We start from the raw sequence: 24,504 nt of genomic DNA, 5'->3' as shown, positions 1-24,504 counted from the left end.
TGCCGGCGGGAATTAAGAATGTGTTTTGGAAAAACCGCATGCAATGAACCCGCGCACAATACACCGCGGGCCTTCTGTGGATTTTGGAGCCAGCGCGGGCGGAGCGGAGCTGCCCCGCTGCTCTCCCAGTTCCCGGGGTCACCTCGCGGGGACCCCCCTCGAGCCTGCCCGAAGACGGAGGCGAGAGCCAGGCAACCTGGCACTTCTGAGTGTTGTCTCACCTCCACAGGTGCTGTTTCATTCATCGTTTCCCCAACTAGAATGGAAGCGCCACAAGGGCGGGGACTCCTGTCTGCTCAGCTCTCCGAGCGCAGCCTTGCACATAGCAGGCGTTTAAGAATCTTTGATACGAGGAAGGAGAGCTTGAAGTAAGGAGAGTTTGAAGGAAGGAGAGAAAGAGGTGACAGAGACCAGAGAAGAAAACTGACGGAAAGAAGGAAGGCAGCAGCAAGTGGGACCTGAAGCGGCTTTAGGTCCCGCGGCAGCTAGCAGGTCCCAGTAGAACTACAACTCCCAGCAGGCCCGTGGGCCGAGACTGGTCAGGTTCCACTGCCCATACTCCCGGCGTGCCCTGCGAACACAGACTCCACGCAGCGCCTACCGGGACATGTGGTCCAGACCGTGAGTGGGGGTGGGGCCGGGCATGGAGGCGGGCGGGGGCCGGGGGCGGGCGCCAGCCCCTCCCCCGTCACTTCCTGCTGGGCTGCGGGCGCCGGAGCGGCTCTTCAGCGTTTACGCCGGTGACTGCGGAGTCTCTCTCGGCTACCCCTTCCTTTGACCGCCCCCCCGGCCCGGCGGCGTCCGCCTTCTCCGCGGCCACTCCGCCTCTTCCCTCCCTCCGTCCCTTCCTCCTCTCCCTTCTTCCTTCCTCCTTCCCCTCCTCGCCACCGCCGCCCAGGACCGCCGGCCGGGGGACGAGTTCGGGGCAGTAGCCAGGTGAGGCGGCCGGCCCGGGCCGGGCCTGGCGGGACCCACGCGGGCACCACTGCTGCGGGAGGTGGGCAGCGGGTGGGCTAGGCCTCGGTGGGCCGCGCGCCCGGCCTCCTTCCCCCAGGCCTGCCTCCGCCCGCTCGCGGGGCCTTCCCGGAGGAGGCGGGTCCTCCCGCTCCCCCAGCGCCGGGGCGCCCGCTCCCGACACCCCCGGCTGTGCCAGAAACAGGTGCCACGCCGCCTTCCCCCCTTCCGCATCGCATGGGGATTTGCCGAAGTTATTCCCGGGGGTGGGGGGGTGGTCCCCTTCTCATGTCCCCGAGATCCGGAGCACCTAGATCTTCCCGGTCCGGGACTGTGGCACAGTGGTTACGAGCCCTGCCGAGGTGTCCAACAGGGAAGCACATCCCTGTTCTGCCCCCTAGGCAAGTCACTTAAACTCTTTGTGTCTCGGTTGGAAAAAGGGGCAAACATCGTCCCTGCCTCGTGAGACTGTTAAGGTTCAGTGAAGTGGGGCGTGTAAAGCGCTTATCGGAGTGCCAGACCCACAGCGTGTCCCACTAAACCGTCTGCATAATTTATTAGCGTGATTGGAAGGTGTAATTCACTGGGAAAGTGGACCGAAGTTGACCTACCTACCCGTTTGGGTTTCCTGAGAAGCAGGGTGCCCCGCGTGCCCGCCGCCGGCGCCCGGGCGTTGTGCCGGGTTGACATCCGAAAGGGACGCACGCTTAATTGGGACACGGTGGTAGGCAGTGTGCAAAACATAGATACTGTTATTCCATCTTCTCTGGGTAGCCAGCTGCAGAGTATTCGCCAGCTCCCGCAGACTGAGCAACCTGGCCATGTTTTCTGCCACCATCCAGTTCCTTGTCTTTTCATTTCTGGGAAAGTTGCTGGCAGAAACTCGCCCGGAGTTGAGCAGACCTTTTTCTGCGCTCGTGGTGTGCAGGCCCCGGAGGGGCTGTGCAGAGGTGGAAAATGCCTGTCCTTTTCCTGGTCTGGTTCTGACTTCTCCTCCCTTCCTTTCACTGCTCCTGGCTTTTATTGCCTTCCGAGCCCTTGCCCCACCTCCGGGTTGCAGTATTGCTTGTGTGGAAGTTTTCTCCTGCTCGGCAGAGACGTGTGCTTCTGTCTGCTCTGCCAGTGTAGCAGTGGGGACTTTCTTTAAGGCTGCTCCTCCCTTCTGCTTGTAGCTTTAGTGGCGGAGCGGTTTGGTGGAAGGAGATACAAACCAAGTTTTTGGTTGATTTTTGTCTTTCAGGAATCTGTGCTTACCAAATGTAAATTACAGTTGCTACTTGTTGAAGGACAAACTAAAAATACATTTGGAGCGTAGAGGGAGCAGTTTTGGTCATCTGGTAGTGGGAGTTTTAGAACAGCAACTTTTTCAGGTATCCTGGGGTGTCTGCATTCTCTGCTTGGTTACATAGGTGGACCCTTTTAAGGACATGCAGCTCACAGATGCTCATATTGACAAGAGTAAAAAGTTGGTGTGTGCTCTGCTGAGTGACTGGCCTGTACCGTAGGGTTGTTTTAGGCAATCCATTTCCTTAGTGAACTGAGAATGTTTTGTTTCACACCCATCTGTCAGTAGTGCAAAGTGGCCCCTCTGTTTTTGGCATTTTCCTAAAATTTTCTGACACAGAGTCAGGAAATAGTTTCTAGTTTAAAATATTTAGTTTAATGGCTTTTAAAACCACACGTAAACTGCTCTGGAAGCAGTGAAAAGCGTGTCTTCTGCCATATCACAAATTATAGTAGTGCCAGGGAAGTGGTATTTTAATATTGGTATAGCTAACCTAAAGTTACTTTTTAAACATTTTTTTTAAATTACAGAAAATATACAAAAGTTGAACAGTATAGAGGAGGCCATGTGTCGGTCACTCAGCTTGACAATTATTAACTCATAGCCAAGGTCAGTCTTGTTTCATGTACTTCCTCTCCAAACAAATCCTAAACATATCACAATATTAACAATTTTTGACTTTTACCAGATTGCATCAGGCTGCTAACCTGTCACAACATTTACTTTTTTACTCTACTCCTAGTTCTCCCCTTTCTGGGGGTTCTGTTTGTATATGACTACCATAAGGTGGGGAGCAGCCACATTCACTTTTTTTTCTTGCAGTAGTGGGATTTGAACTCAGGGCCTCACGCTTGCTAGGCAGGCACTCTACCATGTGAGCCACTCCACCAGCCCTTTTATTTTGTTGGACATTTTTGAGATAGGGTCTTGAAAACATTTTCCTCTGGCTGGCTTCAAACCTTGATCCTCCTGATCGCTGCCTCCCAAATAGCTAAGGTTACAGGCTACAGGCGTGAGCCTCAGTGCCTGTCCTAAATTCACTCTTGATACAGTGTTTTTCTCCTCCTCAAAGTCAAAGCCAAAATCCGGCCTTGCTTCTTTATGAACAAAAGTGGCAATTCTTGAGCTATTATGTCTGTAATTCAAAAGCAGTTAGAAATACAGATTTTCCTCATCCTATTTTGGTGGAGACTTACCCGTTAAAGCCAAAGTATAGTTAATAATTCATAATGAAAACTTCCAAAGTTTCTTGGCAGTAGTTGTGTAAATATATTGCTGTCACCTTTGGTTAAGTATTAAGCAAAGGATAACTTGATTTAAAAATTGTCTGATCCAGGAGTGGTGATGCATGCCTGCAATCCCTACACTTGGGAGGCTGAGGCAGGAGGACCATAAATTCAAGGCCAGCCTGAGCTACATAGTGACCCCCCCCATCTTAACTGCCCTCCCCCGCATTTTCTGTAAAATTATTTTCCAAACATCCATCTGCTTTATTTGCAACCGATTTACTAAGTGTTAATAAAACCTTAGTTTTTGTGAAGAGTAGGAAGTCCCAGCATAGGTGTTCATATTTTTCTTTCTTGTCTAAAAAGAGGTTTCCCCTAGAATGAAAGTTGGCAGGAATATTATGAATGTTTGCCATTGATACTTAATTTTCAAATTTCTGGTCCAAATAGTTTCCAACTTTTAGACCAGTAACATTGTTATTTCAATTCTGTAGTTTTATCTTTTGAGCTTGATCAGGTATGGTCAAGTTATGTTTTAGTTATTATAGCGTGGGAGGTGGGGAGAGAGATAACTCTTAAAATTAATTTAGGGAAGAAACTCCCTGTAATATCTAGAAAGGACATAAAACATATTTTAAAAAATGCTTACTGCTTCCCATTAGGCTTAAATTAAAACTTTTAATTATTTAGAACTGTTATTTTTTTTAGAATAAATTGCTCTCTTTTAAGATTCAGCCAGAAATCCCATTTATATGCGTATTATTTTAAATTTAGAAGTGAACATGACTCATGGACCTTCCCCCCAGTTCTGAAGCTCACATCATCAATATTACACTGTGTAGTCCCTTGAACTATGCTTCATCTGCATTACCTCCAATAGTCACTTAGCATAGGAGGCCCTTTGTTGGGTGAGAGAGATGGGTAAGGATGAAACTTACATGAAAAAGATCCCTTTGAGGGATCCTAGTCAGTTCCAAAGGCCTTATTTTTATGAGCCTCCAAACTGGATCATCTTATTTGGTGTCAAACCTAGAGACATGGAATTGCTTAATTTGGGGAAACATAAATTCTTCCTCCTCACATGGGAACTTGTAGGGTTGCGTTCTTTCCTTTTAGACTGGGATTTTAGATACTTAAAAAATGTTTACATTATTTTATGACAGATTTGTTTCACACTAAACTTATAACAGATTGTTTTAAATTAACTTCTGGTGGAGAACTTTGTGGTTGAATCGCTTCTAGTGTAATTTTCTATGTGAACTTTTAAAAAAATAAAACATCAGAATCAAAGCTATAACATTTATGCTGTTCCAAAAAAAATAAATTATAAGTTAGAGATTGAACCATGTGAAGACATGTTAGTTGCTATGGTTATTTTCTCTCAACATTTATTATGAAAAATTTCAAACCTATACTAAAGTTTCTAAAATTTTAGTGTACACCTCCATAAACACCACCTACCTTCTACCCTTAATATGTTACTATGCTTGCTTTACCACGTTTATCTCATCTGCCCTCTCTTAATTCATCTTTTTTCCCTCTTGATTCATTAATCCTTTTTATTTTTGTTTGCATTGTAAAGTAAATTGCTGTATCACTACATGAAACACTTCAACTTATACTTATTACAGTTATTTGTTTTGTGGTGCTGGGGAAGAACCCAGGCCCTCCAGTGTGCTAGGCAAAAGCTCTACTGCTGAGCTACATTTCCAGCTACACAGTTCACTTCATTTTACTTATTTATTTATTTTTCGGTACTCAGGTTTGAACTCAGGGCCTCATGCTTGCTAGGCAGGCACTTTCACTGCTTGAGCCAATCCACCAGCCCTACATTTCATTTTAATTTAAGATAGTCCTTTAAATTATTTCTAGATCTTCCCCACCCACCACATAACCCAGTGTTTCCTGGATCTTTTTTTGTTTTTGTTTTTATTCCCAGATCTTTAAAAGCCAAGACTTTGTTGATTTTTATTTCCAATTATGCTTTGACTCCAGAAGTCTCTGCTTTTAAAGCAAATTGTGTATTAACTTTTGCACCAAGATACTTGTCTATAAATCCAGTATTACAAAGCTTAATTAATGTTGACCAAATCCTTTGTTCTTGTCTACTGAGGAGATAATAGGATTATAACTATATAGCTCTGTTGATCTTATCAAATGCCATCATGGATGGTTTAGATATCTATCTTGTTGAGAACTTAATGCTCTGAACTGAAAATCTTCTCCAAAGAAAATATTTTTATGATAGCAAAATGGGACATTACTGCAAATAGGTTAATTTATTGAATACTTACATTTTCACACTAGTGAACAAGGTTAATGAAAAAGTGATCTGTGTTACCAGGTACATGAATGTAGAAACAAAGCCACTGCCAACTGTTTAATTGTATTTTCTGGGACTACAGGTGTTTATTTATTTATTAAAGGCATATACTTAGGGGCTTTCTCAAAGTGTATTAACTGAAAGAAAAAGTGGGAGAAAAAAATCTGTCCAAGTATTTGCTAAAGACAAAAAAAAAGTATTTGCTTTTGATTAAAAATTAGTCTTCTAAATATTAAATGTGACCCATTTGGCTTCTATTTAATCTGGGATCTAATTTGGGAAAGAAGTGTGGTAACTTTTGTGTTTGTAATGGTAATGGAAGCAAAACTGGCCATTTAATTTACACTAATGGAAGTTTTTTGTCCTATCTCCCATACCACAAAGGCTACAAAATCTATATGAGTGCCTTGGAGTCTTTTCTGCCGGAGTACAAGGGCTAAGCCCTCCCAGAATTGCTTCTCCTGTTGCTGCACCAGTGAGTGGGTTGATTGGAGTCAGCATGTTCTCTGTTGCCATTTAAAAATTCTTACAAGTGGTATGTAGCTATAAGTTAATATTTATAGATGTTTATGTGGCTGAGGACAGGGTTAGTGAGTTTGCTGGATAGTAATATGTGCTACTATTTATTGAGCTCTTAAGAAGTGCCAGGTTAGAACTGCAGGCTGAGAGTTACTTGATGCAGAAAAGGAATCTAAAAGGTCAGGTTCAATTTAAGCATATGAAAAGCTGTATTTCATTGGGCTCTTCCTTGTGTCAAGGATTGAAGTTGATAGACCCTTTATGTTGGATTTCTAATAACCGCAGGCATCTTTGCAGAGTAAGGGTGTAATAACTAAGGATACCCAGGCCCTTGAGAGCCCAAGTACCTGGGCAGGGTCCCCTGCCCTGAGACATTAGTGCCTGAGCACAGTGTGGTCTGGCTCCGAAGCCAGTTCCCCCCTTTCATTTAGTCTGGCTGCCTCTTTGATCCTGCTTAGGTGCTTTTTGTTTAGGATAATTGATTCTGATTGTCACTGATGCCTCCCTCTAGCTGCCCATCCACTGCAGATAGGATTTTTTTTTTAACCCCAGAGTGGATTTTGTTCAGTAGAATTTTAGGTCACTTTGAAAGAAAGTATGTTTAGGTAATACTCTGTCTTTTAATTGGGCCCTTTTGTTGTGTCAAATTAAGCTGAAACCTTTAAGCTGATTCACAGGTTTGTGTGTGCGGAGGGGTTAGTGGGAAATGAGGACCTCAATGATTTAACCCTGTGAAAACCTTTGCTGAAGGACTCCAGCTATCTACTAAAATATTGCTATAACCTGTCACTAAAGTTTGTTAAAAATGATTTATTAACTATAGTCAAGGTTGTTGCTAAGAAAATTAGTTTCTTTTGAATTATTATACCCTGCTTTATTGGAAAAGAATTTACTAAGCGTACAATTAACTTTCGAAGGTTTGTTTTGTGCTGTTTTTGTTTTTGTTTTGTGGTACTAGGGAGGATGGAATCCCAATTAACTTTTAAGGGTAGGTGCTTGCTGCTATCTTTCCTTCCCAGCTGTTTCTAAGATCCAATTCCTGGTTAATGATGTTGGCGTATTTAATGTAACTTTCTGTTTAATATTGAACTGCTTCCTGAACAATTTCTGTTTTACTTTCTTTGAATCTATGATCTCCTGAACCAAAAGCCTCTCATTCTCCACTCAGACAGTCGTCCCTTATGGCTTATCTTAAAAGGTTGGATCAATTAAATTAGATCTGCCTCTGGATTTGTGTGCAGTCGAGGTGACTGTGTAGTCTGTAATGATATAAGTGTGTCTCATTAATCATGAAAAGGTGTTGGAAATGGCTCTTTTCTAAGAATGAAGTAAGCAGATAATGCTGCTTAAATTGTTAGTATGTGGCTTTGCTCATGACTGAGCTTTGTGACCTCGCTAGGTCTTGTCTGATCCTCTCACACCTTTGCTTTCTTCAAGTCCATTTTTCATACAGATTAAAATTGAGGCATGGATTTTCTACTTTTGCAGATTCCACCTGATATAAATAGGACCATTGTCTGCTGATGCCACTGTGACTTTATGCAGAATGCTAGGCAGTCCTCTGTCCAGTAGAGGGTAATTTATATGCATTACGTCTGATTCTACTTGAAATCTTAGTTCTTTGTTGCACAGTTTAACCACGCTGCCCACTGAGACTACCTGACCCTTCCCCTAGGTGACAGTCACACAGACTTAGGTAAATAAGTTTGCTTTTGGCTTTTGTAGCATAATCTTTACAGTCTGTAAGGCTTAACTTAAGACTACTTTTAGGTAGTAATTTCTGTTAGTTGAGAATTTAAGTACTAAACATAAAAAGAATAAAATAAATAACACTAAATGAAGGACAGGAATGTAAAACAGGTCCTTTGCCAATTGGTGGGTACCATTGGGAGAGGAAGTGCAAAACGAGAGGGTGAAGGAGTGAGTATGATGGATGTATTTTGTATTCATGTGTGAAAATAGAACAATGAAACCTGTTGAAATTGTTTTAAGAAGTGGGGAAGGGGATGAGGGAGAACATGGGGTAGGGGGCAAATCTAATTAAGATATATTGTAAGCGCATATGTAAATGTCACAATGTATTCCTCAGTACAAACAAACAAAAATTACTGTTTTTGCATGAAGTCCTTCTAAATTTTGGCATTTTTTTCTTTGAATGTATTTCATCAGTAACTTTTTTATATTATTAGTTTATAGTGTATCCCAATAAAGTAGTGTTTAACAGCTAGTTTTAATGTGGTATATCACAATTTATAAGCATTTCACCTACATTACCTGCTAATCCACCCAGGAACCACATGATTACTGTTTCATTCAACGTGAAATTGGTGGTGGTAACCTCATTTCACATACTAAAAGACTGAAGTCTTTGGCTGTAACTTGCTCAAGAGTTCTCCACCAGAGCTATCACCTGTGTGCTGGCTGCTTGTGTCGTTCTAAATCAGCAGTTCATAGCAAGGGCGGCACAGTTTATTTGTTAGAGTCTTTCAGCTAGGAGGTAATGAGAGTTATAAGTGATTTGTTACTAATTAAAGTGCCATTGTGAATTATTTGTTTAAAAATTTTGTATTGGGTTCAAGGTTGTTTCTAGGCAAATTTCATGAGGACAGCATTTTAATTGTATACACCTCTCCTCAGTGTCTAGAATAGAGCATGCCTACAAATAATAGGTGTTAGCGGAATAAAGTGAATAAAGGCTATGAGTTTAATTTGTTCTCTTGCATTCTTGTGTGCCTTTTTTTTTTGTGGTCCTGGGGTTTGAATTCAGGGTTTTGCACTTGCAAGGCAGGCAGTGTACCACTTGAGCCACTCCTCCAATTCATTTTTCTCTGGTTGTTTTGGAAATGGGGGGGGTCTCTTGAACTATTTGCCTGGTCCGACCTCCAACTGTGATTCTCTTGATCTCTGCCTCCCAAGAAGCTAGGATTATAGGTGTGAGCTGTAGGCGCCCCGCATGATTTTATTTGAGGTTATTTAGATAGTAAGTGGCAATCTTTTACTGTCTGTTACACTGTAGTAGCAATGAGAAACAGGGATGATCAAGAATGTTTCATGAGGTATAAATGCAAAAAAAACACTCCAAGGAAAGAAATTGTTTGTTACCGACCACCTTTAAAAGTGGGGGGCCACTACATAAGTTGAGGTAAGAGGTTGAAAATTTAAAAAACTAAATTCTGTCATCTCAAATCTAGTTATAAATGGTTATGATTTGGATTTGCCAGAAATAATGTGCTTTTTCTCATATTTTGCAATTTAACATAACACTATGTACAGAACACTTTCTGGATTTATATCATAAGTATATGGCAGGGGCATTTATGAATAAGATAGTTAGCCTGTAATTGTATGCTGGGGGAATCTCACAAGGTTGAAAATCAGGCTGTGATTAGGCAGTATATGAAGTCTGGTTCTTAAAAAAAAATGATGAACCACCGGTCTGTCATCAGGAAGTAGCTGAGACTAGAGAAGGAAGGCTCTCTTGTGTCTCAGTCCATCCCTGTGAAGTACTCTTCACCCAGTTCCCGGGTGGTGTGGTATCTTTTGTGGAGTCTAAGGTTTGCTGCTTCAGGCCATGACTTCATGCTTTCACAACTTTCCCTGCTTACAGGTTTTAGGTTCCCCTCTTACTTGAGCAATATGTATCTTCATTTTCAGGAAAAACTATCTACCTGAGTAAATTACTGTGTCTTATTTTCCAGGAGTCTCCTAACCACGAAATCTCTCAGAACTGGGCGAAAACAGCATTGTTGCTGGAGTACCCTCTTTCAGGTACACATAATTTGACTTTATAATTTCAGGCCTGTTTATAATTGTGAATACTTTTGAATTCTTCGTTGACTTGTATGGAAAATGATTTTTACTTGTGATTGTAATACTAGAAAAACAAGAAATTTTATGAAGTTTGAATTTCTTTTTTATTCTTGATTTAATTAGAAAGTAAAAGTGGGAAAAGTTGTTGGCAATTGTAAAACCCTCTTGCCAGCACCACCATGTATTTTAAATGTGCGGATGTGAAAACCAACCACTGCCGAGTAGCTTGCACAATAAGCACCTTCATCACAAGAGCGTTTGTAGTTTGCTTTCTTTTTAAAAGCCTTTGATTTCTCAGATTGTTTATGTTAAACTTGGTTGTCAAACTTGTGGAACTAATGCAACATTGTTTTCTGCTGAGAGATAGGGTTATAAATCAAGCTCTGTTTACCCCTGGCAGCTTGTGATCATTCAGGCCAAAAGAAAAAAAAAAGAGTGTCGTAAGTGCATCGAGGATTTTAGTCTTGCCTGGGAACTGCAGAACAAACTGCACACTAACACTGCTTTGTGTTTGGTAGCACTTTGCCTCCAGTAGCCGAAGCACATTTCCATGCCGTCTCTCTGAGACAGTATTTAGTGGGTAGGGTAACTCACTTTTTTTGGGGAAAGAGGAAACTGAAGCATAAGGAGTTAGAGGAATTGTGTAAAGCTCAGTGAATGGGTTTACGCATCACCCTGAATTTGTATAATGCCTTTCTTTTCAAAGAATTCATTATCAGACTTCAGGATTCCTTTAGTATGTTGGCGCTGATTGCTACAAATGAGGCTTTGTCAAATATCCTATTAGAAAGTGCTTTGGGGAAACTGAGGCACAGGGAAGAGGATTGCCAAGAGTTGCACCTACAGTTACTGGCTGAGCTGAGAGTAGAACTGAAAGCCACGCTGAGAAGTTTGCTTTGATTGGACATGGTTGGTTGCTGTGTAGCAGCAAGGCTAGTTTCTGAGAACCTGAGTCTTGGCGTTGGTCTGTTTTGGTGAAGATGATGGTCATTGTAGTCATATTTCTATGTAGATGGCACAGGGTTACAGTCGACAGCTTTCTTTTTCTGAAAGGAAAAGCCAGTGAGCTATGATATTTGACTGAGCCCCTTCTTAGTCAAGAATATGCAGCACAGGCAGCTCCTTCACTCTGCCACCAGGCTGTGAGTGTAGATGCTCATTTGGTTACTTGAAAGCATTTTCTCATGTTTTTATAAGTTTAGATTTAAAAAAAATTTACAAAAATAATGTTTGTTCTTTAATTATTTTTAAGACCGTCTCTGAGGGAGGGGTAGCTTTGTGACTGGTTAGGCTGTCGAGGTAAATTCTTCTTCACTTTTGTATGATGTGATGGTTTTTCTAGGGTAAAAAATTAATGAGTTCTCTTTTAGAAAGTGTTTCTTTAGGCAGACCACCCAATAGTTGTTGTTGTGTGGAAAGAAAATCCTTCATTGCCTGCTTGGCATTGGACCAAGTGTGAGATAGGCCACATTCATTCATTTGTACTGAATGCAAAGATCTTGAGCAGTCTGAGTTGTTTCCAGGCATTATTTTGGTGAATTTTATTGTCTTGCAAGTGACTATAGTGCCTCAGACCTAATTTGCCTTTGTTTTTCTTTCTCTTGAGCGTGGTCTTTTCTTTGTGTTTTTTTTTTTTTTAAGTAGTTTGGTCATATTTCTTTTAAAGAACATTTTGTTACTGTGTGATTATATATATTTGTGGGCCTGCTATTGACCATTATTTGCTCAACATTGACCTTAAATTCAGCTATTTTGGAAATGATTATGTAGGATCATAGTGGTTTGCATGCTTCTGTCCTTGTGGCTTTCCTGGCTCCAGGTGTTGGGCAGGCAGGGGAAGGATTGAATAATGGTGGGAATTGGGTTTACTCACAGAAAATATAGCCTCATTGAGAGTAGAAAAATGTCAAAAAGGATCTTAGAAGTACCTCTTGGGGGAGTCCTTGTATTTCAAAGGTTTGAAAAAGGACTTTATGTTGTAGGAAAAGTGACCATGTTTCTCTGGAAGTGGAGACTCCCAAAAACTAAATAAAAAGATCAGGTTAATAGGTTTTTGATTGGTTGTTGAAAGATCTCTTCTTGTTTCTTTGACAAAAAGTTTAACAAATAGTGCTTGCTTCCGCAACAATCCAGAGAAGGTTAGTATGGTCCCTGCACAAGGATGACATGCAAACTTGTGAAGCGCCCCATATTTTTGTGTTGCTGTTAAGAAAATATTTCTTTGTTTAAGAAAAAAACATCAACAGATAGATTCTTTCCAGGATTACATGGGGACTGTACAATTTGCTATTTATGGGTTCACATGTAGTAGATGCTTAATATTTTTTTGCTGAATAGTAAATTAACATAGGCTAAACTTGCAGTTGATATTGTAATGTTTATTATGGTGAGGAACAGAGTGCTCCTTTGTAGTGTGACTCACATTACATGAGACTTACAGAAGGACTTGCAAGGGGAGCTATTTAGTGAAATGTTTATGTTCATCTCCAAAAAGGAAGTTTGTCCAGAATTGCAATCACTTCTTTCATTTGTTCCTTTTTTTATCTTACTTGGAAATATCACTTCTTTTAAAGGTGAATGATGTATTGGATTATACAAAAGTATAAATACTACATTATAAGTCAGGAATTAATTCGGATTTAAAAATTGGTTATTAGGGTTTGGGTAGTGGCTCAAGTGTTAGAGCACCTGCTTGGAAAGCTTAAGGCCCTGAGTTCAAACCCCAGTACTGCCAAAAAAAAAAAAGTTTAATAGTAGTTGTTTTATGCTATAAAGATTTTACAATCTGTCAGTTGAAAGTCAATAAGACTTGAGCACTATTGCAGATAGTTCTATACACTATTTCTAAAAGGAAATTGTGTACTAAATTACTTACTTTGTGCTCAATGTGGTGGTCTTGTGGTGGATTTACTGCTAAGTAAGGAATATGAATTTTGTGCCTGACCACTTTTAGCACATCATCTGTAATTTCAAAAAGTGCTTTTATTGGGTTTATGTGTCTTTCTATAACCCATAGAAAGTACCTGATACTTTTAAGTGAGAGTTGCCAACCAATGTGACCATTTTTTTGAGACAGTTTCCTCATGTAGCCCCGGCTGATCTCAAACTTGGGATCCTCCAGGGATTGCAGGAGTTTGCCGCTATGCCTGGCGAGACTCTTTTTAATGAGAAGATTTTTATATCACCAAGCTGATATTAGGACTCTGGGGATTTGGAATTAAGGAATCTTTTAAAAGAAGCACCTACAACTCCATTGCTTCATCCCTCTTAGTGTGCTCCATAAATGGTAGGGTTGAGAGGAAGAGGAGCATGTTATCTGAGTCCTTCAAAAGGCAAACCCTAGGAGAATAAAGGCCCAGATCTGCACGGGAGGAAGGGCAATGACAGCACAGGCTTCATAATCAGAGGTGTTTCCATCAAGAACTAAAGAATCTTTGTGTTTCAGACTTCAGCCTTATTTCATTGTGCATAAACTATTATTGTTTTTTTCCCTAATATGGAATGATTTATGAATTTGCATGTCATCCTTGTGCAGGGCCATGCTAATCTTCCCTGTATTGTTCCAGTTCAAGTTACATGTACTGCAAAGGGAACACAGTATTTGTTGTTCTTTAAGAAAACTCTAACAAAACAGTTTGATTTCAAGTGAATCCCAGATTTAACTGATCCTTAAGGACAAGTTTAAAGGGAAAGACTGAGGTTGGACTTAAGGATTTACTCTTCAGGAAAACAGGTTCAAATCTTCAAGTAAGAGGTTCAGAATTTATACTTGGAAGCAGTAGTTCCAAATTGTATGGTTCCCCCAAAGGCTGCTGTGAACTTTATAAATATCAGTAGTGAAGAACTTGATTTATTGTTTGAATCATGTGAGTAAACAAAATATTTTCCCCATTCACAGCTATGATATCTGTTTGTCATCCCTGGCTCTTCTACCCACTAAATATTTATGACCTTATCCCCAAGTCCACAGAGGTTGTGACAACAAAAAAAAAGTCTCTAGACATTGCAGGTATCCCCTGGGGAAACAATTGCCCTCTCCTGAGAACATTTGCTTTCTATTCTCTTTTGAGGTTTCTGTAAGACATTCAGGAGGCTAAATTAGCAAGTGACTGAAACATTGGCAAATGTTTTGTTTTTCTTTCTCTCTTTTTGTGGGGCTAGGCCCTGCCTCCTGCTTGGTGAATTTTGGTATTGCTTATGTTGGAAATTTAAAGATGATAAAGTACAGTCTTATTTGGGAGGTTTGCACATTTTTTTTTAATTTGCAATATCTGACTACTTGTTTCAACCAGTTGTTACAAAGACAGCTCCTTCAGGTGTCCTTGAGGTTAACATTTTGGGGGCAGTCTTAGAAAACATAGTACTTATGATTGTAACTGCAAATGCTGCCTATGAGCCTACTTTAGCAGCCTTAGTCAAAAAGGATCCCTCTGGGCCCCTCCCTTTCTAAACTTAGGTCTTCATTCCGAGTCTTAGACTCAGTCATCCTGTGCAGAGTTGGGTTGCTCATCCTGGGATGGAGTGGACACTGGAGCAGACCTTCACTTTGGCTTATTACTTGTGACCTCTCATTGGGATTGTGAAGTTGTGAGTTGTGAAGTAATTTGTTGCTCTTGGTAAATAATGCTCTCAAGGCAGAGTCTAGAAAGAGTGGGAAAGGGAGAAGGAGTGAGTGAGGGAAAGAGAGAACTATTTCTCACTTTGGCAGCTCAAAGAAGAAACAAAACAAGGGCTTAGCTGACTTCTGAACAGTTCTGGACTTGTTTCTTGACACTGGCAACTTGTCTGCTAAGACCATTACCTCTATATCTTCAACGGGCCTCCTCCGTTATTTTATTCTGACCTCAGAAGTAAGCAAAGAACAACTGTACTGCTGGGGACTCTGATGACTGAGGTAACTGTTTCTTCACCCCCCAAGTCATGTTGTAGTGAGTTTCTTTTGGGGTTTGCAGTCTTTTTGCTCCATAGAATGAGAGAATGTGCTAGGACTCCTCAAGTAAATTACTTACTCTGGTCAGTCATTTCTTTGTAGGAGTCTGACTTTAAAAATCATTATGAGACTTTACAAAAAACAGACACGACAGGACAGTTCCTCTGCAATAGAACTTCTAATTAGTTGGTATGCTGTATTCTGCTTGGTTGGCTTTTTCCTGAGAGACCTGTCATTTCTAGTGTTTGTTGCTACTGGTTATTTTTACGTACTTTTGATTTGCTTAAAACATTTTCAGCATTTTGAAGGATGGCGATGAAAATGAGAACTGTCCCTATTTTTGGCTTGTGAAGAAATTTCAGTGAATTTAGAAATACTGCCTTTTCAGCTCTTTTAACTTACAAATGAGGTAAACAATCTCCAGAGCGTCCCGTGCCCAGCACAGCAGCATGCTGTCCGTCTGCAGTCTGCAGGGCTCTTCATTCTCTCCACTCCTACTTGTAACAATCTCAGGACTAGGGAAGTTTGCTATTCACTTAACTCCTCAGGATCAGGAGCCTTGCCGTGAGTGCAACACTTTTCTGGTGAAGGATCTGTAATTAAATGAGACCCCCGGAAATAACCTCTTAGGCAAACAGTAGATCTTTTATCATCATAAGGAAAATGAAACATCAAAAGTGAAAATCCTCCCTTCAGTCAAATGAAGGAAAAGCTTTACAGGTACTTCCGAGCCTATGACTTTAAGTGGAAGCAGTGTTTACATTGGCCTGTTAGTGGTGTTACTAGTCCACTTTACCTTCAGTTTTCATGATTTTGTGACCAGAGACCTTTATCATATTCCATGTACTATGGAAAACCTCTCCATACTTTTAAATTTTCACTCTGGATGTCAGCTGTAGTTTGCAATTCCTAATATTCCATGATACATATGATGCCCTACTGATACTCTGAAAAGTGAACATGCAGAGATGCAGTCATTCCAATTCATTCTAACACACACTACAGGAAAGCTACAAGGCCAGGAAACTTACTATGTATGAAGAAGAAACATTTCTTTCTTTTTCTTTTTCTTTTGGTGGGATTGGGGTTTGAACTCAGGGCTTTGCACTTGTAAAGCAGGCACTCTACCACTTGAGCCACATCTCCAGTTCATTTTGCTGTGGTTATTTTGGAGATGGAGTCTTTCAAACTATTTTCCCAATCTGGCCTTGAACCAGGATGCTCCCGATCTCAGCATACCAAGACGCTAAGATTACAGGCATGAACCACCAGTGTCCAGCTAGAAGAAATATATTTTAATGTATCAACATAGCTACGTGCTTAATGGAACTATTTTCATAACTGAGTAGGCAACACCAATTTTGGCTGAATATCAGCAATTAATGTATCTCCTCTATAATTTACCTTTTTAATTTTCTTTTCCTTACAACTTTTAGGTAGAACTTTAGACTTCATAGCACTGAATTAACCTGCACTGAAAGCTGTTTACCTGCAGTTGTTCACTTTTGTTGAGAGTGACCATGTCTCAAGTTCAAGTGCAAGTTCAGAACCCATCTGCTACTCTCTCAGGGAGTCAAATACTGAACAAGAACCAGTCTCTTCTCTCACAGCCTCTGATGAGTATCCCTTCTACTGCTAGCTCTCTGCCCTCTGAACATGCAGGTAGACCTATCCAAAACTCTGCTTTGCCCTCTGCATCTGTTACATCCTCCAGTGCAGCTGCAGGTAAGCCTGTGAATCCACGTCTTCTCTTTCCCGTGTTTTCTCAGCCTGTTTCCTGATCTGACAAGTAGGTTGCCAGAGGCATTGAGCTCTCACATTTACTTTCAAGGAGTAGAAGGTTTTATCTATCTTATCACCCATGTTCTGTGTCCCAGATAGAGAACCTTGGATGTATGTAGGGGACGGAGGCCTCAGTAGACAGAGCATTTGGAGATGTAAGAAAAAGAGTTGATGACTGGTCAAACTGTAAAGCCTCATCTGTTAGAAAATGGTGGCTGACAGAAAGAATTGAAGAATAAATGGCACTTTGGACAGTCATTGTTCTCTGGGAAAATTCTGTTTTTGAAAATATTTCCCAGAACCGACAAAGAACTCTTGTATGTGTATGCCTTCTTTCTGTATGTTTACAAGATTATATTCCAAACAAGGGGGACAGTCAGGTTTACTAGAAGGCAAGAGTCACTGTCATTTGCTAATTTTTGGTTTGAACAAGTAAGTTTGAAATCTGGGCCATTCCAGAGCTAGTTCAGAAATTATAGGGAGAGCCACTCAGAAATTGAATATAGAAGCAGAGATTTTTTTGATGACAGTGAAATTGAACTCAGGGCCTGTCCAAACACTCTACCATTAGAGCATGCTCACAGTCCTTTTGCCTTTTAGTTTGCTTTTCAGATGAGGTCTCACTAACTTTTGTCCAGGCCATCCTTTAACCGCAGTCCTCCTACCCCCACCTCTGGAGAAGTTAGACAGGTGTGTGCCACCAACCCAACCCAAGAAGCAGAGATTTTTAAAAAATGGAATATATTTAGAAGCATTCAAATTTGATTATTTTTAGGAAATTAAAAATGAACTAGAGATAGTTATTGATTAGAAAAGACTTGAAACGCTTAGAGGAAAAGCCTAAACATGATGTTCTGCTCCTCCTCATAGTGGCAAGACATAATGTAAATTAGATGTCAACTTGGTGTCTCCACACCAGTCACCTTATAACAGACTCTTTTCAGCCCTGCCTGTGCCTGACAGCATCCTGTGCGTTTCTTCCTTTGTCCTCTCATTTCCTTTATGGTAAATCTGTTCTTATGGGGTTGCTTCTCCTGCTCTCAGCTGCCTCCAGAATTCCTCAAACTACTTAACAAATAGCATTCTTGTCTTATCATCATCTCCTGTTTTGCCATTTTTCAACGTGGGGCTGTCTGTCTGTCTTTTTTTTTTTTTTTGGTGGTACTGGGGTTTGAACTCAGGCCCTCATGAGTGATAGGCAGTGTACCACTTGAGGTACTCTGTCAGCCCTTTTTTGTGTTGGTTATTTTTGAGATACAGTCTTGCAAACTATTTTCCTGGACTGGTGTGGAACCATGATCCTCCTGATCTCTGTTTCCTGAGTAGCTTGGATTACAGGCAAGAGCTATCATCATCCTGCCGTGTGGGGCTGTGTTGAAAGGAAATGGCACAGACTAATTCAGTCCTCCAGATTTTTTGCTTTTTCTTCTAATATGTTCTTGTATCCACGTCCTACTGACTTTGTAAACTCTTTCCCATTGTGGCCATTGTATTTTATTTAACATAATTGTCAGAATAGATCAGCAGCCTTTGGAGAAAGAATTAGGAATGCCCTAGGAAAGAGAAGCTAGCTCTGTGGAAAATGGCCAAGTTTTGGTGTGGTACTAGTATGTTGGATTTAGTGAAACACCAATAGACTGCAGCTGACAGCTGTCATAGTAATAACCAGTGTGTCTGCTCAGAAGACCTCCTTTGATTGCCTTGATTGGTTGGAATAGCAATGATTCAGCAGATTCCAAATCTTGCTCATTTGCCCTGGGTTAGTTGTTCTCCTGACTCTTTGGAAGACACCATTTCTTAGGTTACCTGGTCAGTTGGTTCAGAAAAGACCCTACTTGTGTCTTCTTTAGGTGTGTTCCCAGCATGTACAAGATGGTACTGATGCTGAAATCCTTAGCGCTTCAGTTTTTATGTTCCTGGGAGAAGAGCAGTCGTATGTACTGCTAGTAGTAGGTTTTGTGGTCTGACATTATTTCCCAAATCCCTCTAACATGGTGCCCCAGTGCATCTTGTGAATGAGTTAGCTCTGAGTGTGAGCTTTTGCATGGCTAACTATGAAGTAAAATATTTCCCATTCTACCTATGTATTGTAACCCACCAGGAAGGTTTTCTGTTTTTTTTCCTACTGTTGAAAGTGGTACTGTGGTTCAAAACACATATTTTCAAACTGCTAAGATCAAGAGATACAAAAGTACATGTTTTTAAAGAGTTTTTTTTTTTTTTTAAATTTTTTTCAGAATAGGCCAAAGAAAATATTGGAGTATTTGGCTTTAAAACTTAAAATAGTGTGTGATTGTTTAAGATTCTAAATAGAGACAATTCCCAAGCACTGTGGTTGATTTCCCATGAGCCTTCTGTTTGCAGCGTTCCTCTGCCTCCTTTCCAGCTTGTCTGCATGTGGACTGGACAGGGAGAGGAGGATATGGGAAGGCAGTTTTGCCATTTGTTAGCAGTCTAGGTTAAAGGTTTGATGATGCAAGGTAGAAATTCCCCTCCAAGGAAGCATAATGAATTGCACTCATTTTTGTTATTCTTTTGTCTTAGAGAATGAAGGATTATTATTTGAAATTTTGCTAATTGTTATCAAGTTTAGTCTTTTAAACTTGTTTGGGATCTGCTAATGTGTATCTTTGGCCCTTAATTTTTTCATATCTGGCTTTACCTCTTTTGGAAATGGTACAAGATGATACAGTATGAGAGATAAGGCCATCTGTTTCTGATACAAGTCTTGCATCAAAGATAATGTATTAAGAATGAGATACTTATCTCATTTTGCTTCACATGGAAGCCTCAAGCCTTGAATGAAGTCACATGTTTCTTTCATTTGACTAAAAGTAACACTGAGCACCACCTAGCATGGTTAGGTGAATTGTCTTTGGAGCCAGACAGGTCTGAGTTGGAATCCCAGCTTCTTACTAGCTCTGTGACCTTGAGCAGAGAGTACTTTTTTGAACCTCATTTTCCTCCTCTGTAAAATGGGGATAATAGCTAACAAACAGGTCTATTGAGAGTGAATCAGAGGGCCATATATGCTGCAGTGCCTGGCACACGGTAAGTGCTTGAGCATGCAGCTCACTAAGTATCACGTGTTTAAGAGAGCCAGCACAGCCCCACTCCCCTGAGTACCTGAAAATGTCATCTTCAGAATGTTTCTTTGTATTTGAAGGACTATCAGTCATCAGTCAGTCATTTTCTGTAATTGTTGTGTTTACAAGAAACTTTGAGATTCCTTTTATTAACTATTTAAAAAAAGTTTTTTGGAATATGCACTTTTTTTTTTTTTTTTTTTGACAGTACTGGGTTTTGAATGCTTGTTAGGCAGGCACTCTACCACTTGAGCCACTCCACCAGCCCCTACAATATGCACTTTCTGAACTTGAACATTTAGCAATTTAGGCAGTTTGGCTGTGCATTCACCCACAACTGTGTTTTTTTCTTTTTACCAACAAGTTGTTCAAAGAGGACAGGCTTCTCCTGGGCAACTACTAGTTATTTATTTATTTTTTATTTTGGTGGTGCTGGGGTTTGAACACAAGGCCTCACACTTGCTAGGCAAGTGCTCTAACACTTGAGCCACTCCTCCAGCTCCTTAGGTTATTTTTTTTGTGGTTGTTGTTTCTGTTTTTTGTTGTTTTGATTTTGTTTTTGTTTTTATTTTTGGAAACAAGATCTCAGTACATAGCTCAGGTTGGACTTGAACTTACAATCCTCCTGGCTCCACTTCCTGAGTGCTGACTGTGGGCCTACCATACTAAGCCTGGTATATTTTTTTTTTTGTTATTTTTTGGTGGCACTGGGGTTTGAACTCAGGGCCTCATGCTTGCTAGGTAGGTTCTCTTACCACTTGAGCCACCCTGCCAGCCCTTTTTTTGTAATGGGTTTTTTCTTTTTACTAATTTTATTAGCATGCAATAGTCATACAGGGGAATACATTGATATTTACATATGTGCTTGTATTTTAGTTGGATTTACCCCCTCCATGTTCTCCCTCTTCTCCTCTCCCGCTCTTCTTGGAACAATTCCAACAGGTTTCACTCTTCTGTTTTCATATATGGACATAAAATACATTCACCATATATTCCCTCATTCCCCTTTTTCTTGTGCCCACCCCCTTCCCATTGGTACCTATGTGATGGGTTTTTTTGAGATAGGGTCTTGAAAACTTTTTGGCTGAGGCTGGCTTTGAACCATCATCCTCCTGATCTCTGCCTCTTGAGTAGCTAGGATTATAGGCATGAGCCAGTGGTGCCCAGCTCTTGAGTAAATTTTCTAGTAAAACCAAGATTATAACCTTGCCAGCAACACAGAATGCAGCCAAGTGGCAACACACTGGATGTAGAAAGTCCTGGAGAAAGGCAAGATTGTTCATGAGATTGACGCCTTTTCTTTTTAAGCATTTTCCCTTGGCTTCTTTCCATGGAGCGATCCATCACCAGAATGACCAATGGATGGATGGCACTGCAATGTGGGTGTCTGCCCCTTGACTTCTCAGGCCAGTGAGGATTCATGCTATTTGATACTTAAGTCAGTAATCTTGTGAACTACTGAACATAGGAGGCCCTTAATGTTTTAAGGGTGATGAACGATTCTTAAAATCTTCTTTGTTAGTAGAAGCTGTATACTGAGGGAATGCTGAGGTTAAGAACTATAAAACAAAACAACAAAAGCTGAGAAGACAAATTACCCTGAATTCTTAGGCACCAAATTTAAATGACCTAGCATATTTAAACCAGTGTTTTTCTGAACATTTATAAATGAATTTAAATATTAGCCTGTGATAAAATCAGAAAAATAACAGCTCTGATTAATTTCACTGAGTTCCAAAGTAGTACTTTGGAATGCATTAGAATTGTTTTGGGGGCTTGTTAAAAACACAAGGGCCAGATTTTCCTCCTGCTTTATGGTCACAGTTCTAGGGATGGAATCTGGGTGTTTGCTCTCCTGGGCTTCCTAGTCCTTCAGATGCTTGACGGAGTTAAAGAATCACTTTGTGAAGATGGGTCAGAAGTTTTTGACAGAATATGGATCAATAGTGAGGATTAATGTAACCTAATTGAGTTGACTTTATGTAGGAAGAAAGGCTCATCTTCCACAGCATGTGTTAAGGACAAAGTTAGTTGTTTTGGATGCTTCCTTAGAGTTGAATTCAGAAGTAGTTTTAGATCTTCACTTGCTGTGGGTCTGATCTTCTTGAAAGTGGAGATCAGCATCTGAGTGCTACAGTCGTAGAAAAGGAGAAAACAGCATTTTAAAACCTGCTTGGCATTCCTAAATGGTTTTGTTTTTGTCCTAATGAGATTGTGTTTTCTGACAAGAGTCCTCAACATATTACCTTGTCTTGATTTGTATGAGATACTTCTATGTGTCTAAATCAGCCGCCTTGTCTAAATCTCTTCCATGAGAAGTAATCAGAAGACAATTTATATTTGGATGTCTTCCAAATAACTGCATAGTTTATTTTAGTATATAAGAAAACAGCCTTTGTACTTGCTCCCATCTTTCAAAGTACAATTTTTTCATGGAGTGCCTAGTATCAATGTTGGGTATTTTTAAGATAGGGTCTCTTGAACTATTTGCCCATGCTGGCCTTGAACCACAATGCTCCTGATCGCTGCCTCCCAAGTAGCTAGAATTACAAGTGTGAGCCACTGGTGCCCCACCAATACATAAAAAAATTTTTAAAAAGGAAAAGGAAGGGCTGGTAGAGGGGCTCAAGTGGTAAGAGTACCTGCCTAGCAAGAGTGAGGCTTTGAGTTCAAACCTTAGTGCTGCCAAAAAAAAAAAAAAAGGGGGGGGGGAATGAATTATTAAGATGATGACATTGATGACATGACCTTTTTAAACCATGACCATAAAATGTGTCCAAGGTCCAAGTGACACATCACAGTTAACTTCAGGTTTCTTGAATTGTTCACATTTCTCATTTGGAGGTGTTTACAGCACAGCTCACCCTTGGAGGTTAATATGGGTAATATGGAGAGCTGCAGGAACTAGTTGTGAAAGAGCTCAATATTGCTACTGTCAAAGCTTTGGAAGGAACAAAATTCCTAAACTCATTGCTTGCTCTTTTCTTAGTGAAGGAAGGAATCCAGGTATAGGAGTGGGCCAAGACAGGTTCCTTTCAAAAGTGTGTCTAGAGTATGATCTGAACAGTTGTTAAGGACTTGTAGGCTTTTGAAAGCACAGATGCCACACTACTAATGGCAAATACTCATTTTAGTTAGGAGTCTCCAACCTTGCTAAAGCAGTGGTTCCCAGTCCTGTGACTCCTGCTGATCTGTAGCAGGGGTCATGGGAAGGGGGCTGTCCTCAAATGATTTCTAAGATTTCAGAAAAGCATAGTGAAAAGACACCTTTTCGCCTTGTACAGATTATCAAGAACATACGTTTTAGGTAGAACCTTGTCAAGTCAGTGTGGCAACATTGATTTTAATCTGTTGTTCAGAAGTGCTGGTTGTCAGTTAAAAAGAATGAGAAAAAACATAAACTACCTATATACGTGCTAGTAGGTCATAGTGCTTTAAACAAGTGCCCCAAGAAGGGAGAGTAAGATTCAAGATAAGTGTCTGGTAAAGGGTTGAGAAGCAGGGACCCTGAAGGCTGTGGTTGGCATGGCTCTTTGAGCAGCCCTCTCACATGCACGAAGTCATCCCAAGACGACGTAGACAGGGATAAATCCAGAAGATTTTGGTCAGATGGTTCTCTTGCCTTTGATTTCTTTGTGATATTCTTTCTTCAAATTCATACTCTCATACACATACGTCCTCTGGATCAGAACTGCTCTTAAAATGATTCAGGTTGTACTTAAAATGCAACCATAGGAATAAGGGGAAAACAAAATGCTAATGTGAAGATGGAACACTCATAACTCGTGTAACCTGCTGGTTGCACAAATCCCAGATGCTAGGATTTGAACTCAGGGCCTCATGCTTGCTAGGCAGGCATTTGAGTCACTACCCCAGTCCTGTTTTGTGAAGGGTTTCTTTGAGATAGGGTCTCGAAAACTATTTGTCTGGGCTGACTTTGAATCGCCATCCTCCTGATCTCTGCCTCTTGAGTAGTTAGGATTACAGGTGTCAGCCACTGGTGCCCAGGTATACTGTGTGCATTTAAATTGAAGTTTGCCATTGCCAGCGTTGTTCTGTGTTTGAGATGAAGGTGGTGGGGTTTTTTTTGTTTTTTTGTTTTGTTTTTGTTTTGTTTTTTTGATGATGAGTCAAGATATCCAGTCTGCCTCAAACTACTGATTGTCCTGTCTCATCTTCCTGAGTACTGGGATTACAGGCATGTACCACCCATGTCCAGCAAAGATGTTTTTAAGTATGGTTGTGCACTGACACTAATGTTTCCAGACTACTTTTCTTTTTAAATGAAGGCTTATGAGTTGGATGAACTGAAAGAACAAATTAGGAAATGAATAGTGTCCTTGTTTTTCTTTTGGTGGTTATTGGGTTTGAACTTAGGGCTTTGTGCTTATTGGGCAGACCCTCTACTACTTGTGCCACTCCCCAGCCCTGGTGTCTATTTTCTAAAGTTGACAATTCAGTGGTAACTACCAGTTCCTGTTGTATATGAAAATAGAATTCATTTCCTGACAAGTACAACTGCAGGTCAAACCTATAATGTTGAGAACGGAGGTGTATGGATATTATCCTGGACCTCATCTGCTTGCCTC

At 40.7% G+C, this 24,504-nt stretch overlaps 1 protein-coding gene, 1 non-coding gene and 1 pseudogene across 5 annotated transcripts in view; 2 read left to right on the top strand and 1 right to left on the bottom strand.

The window, feature by feature from the left end:
• Positions 1–675: 675 nt before the first annotated feature.
• Positions 676–24,504, top strand: part of Stau1 (staufen double-stranded RNA binding protein 1) — a 56,001-nt gene continuing 32,172 nt past the window's right edge. For 3 of the 4 annotated variants that reach the window (XM_020169938.2, XM_020169936.2, XM_020169937.2), the window contains exons 1-3: positions 676–936; positions 10,006–10,075; positions 16,484–16,772. In XM_020169938.2, coding sequence (XP_020025527.1) covers positions 16,568–16,772 — 205 coding nt within the window. In that variant the 5' untranslated portion in view covers positions 676–936; positions 10,006–10,075; positions 16,484–16,567. The remainder of the gene's footprint in view (positions 937–10,005; positions 10,076–16,483; positions 16,773–24,504) is intronic. The other variant, XM_020169940.2, reaches the window with a different exon arrangement.
• Positions 12,197–12,313, top strand: LOC141423635 (U6 spliceosomal RNA; annotated as a pseudogene).
• LOC141423619 (U6 spliceosomal RNA) lies at positions 13,608–13,711 on the bottom strand. The gene has a single exon (XR_012448461.1). It is a non-coding gene; the product is annotated as a U6 spliceosomal RNA (small nuclear RNA).

Source organism: Castor canadensis, chromosome 5 (assembly GCF_047511655.1).
Source record: "Castor canadensis chromosome 5, mCasCan1.hap1v2, whole genome shotgun sequence".
In the NCBI taxonomy this organism is placed as follows: Eukaryota; Metazoa; Chordata; class Mammalia; order Rodentia; family Castoridae; genus Castor; species Castor canadensis.
The sequence above is the reverse complement of the archived record's forward strand: the minus strand, read 5'-3'. Positions and strand labels throughout refer to the sequence as shown.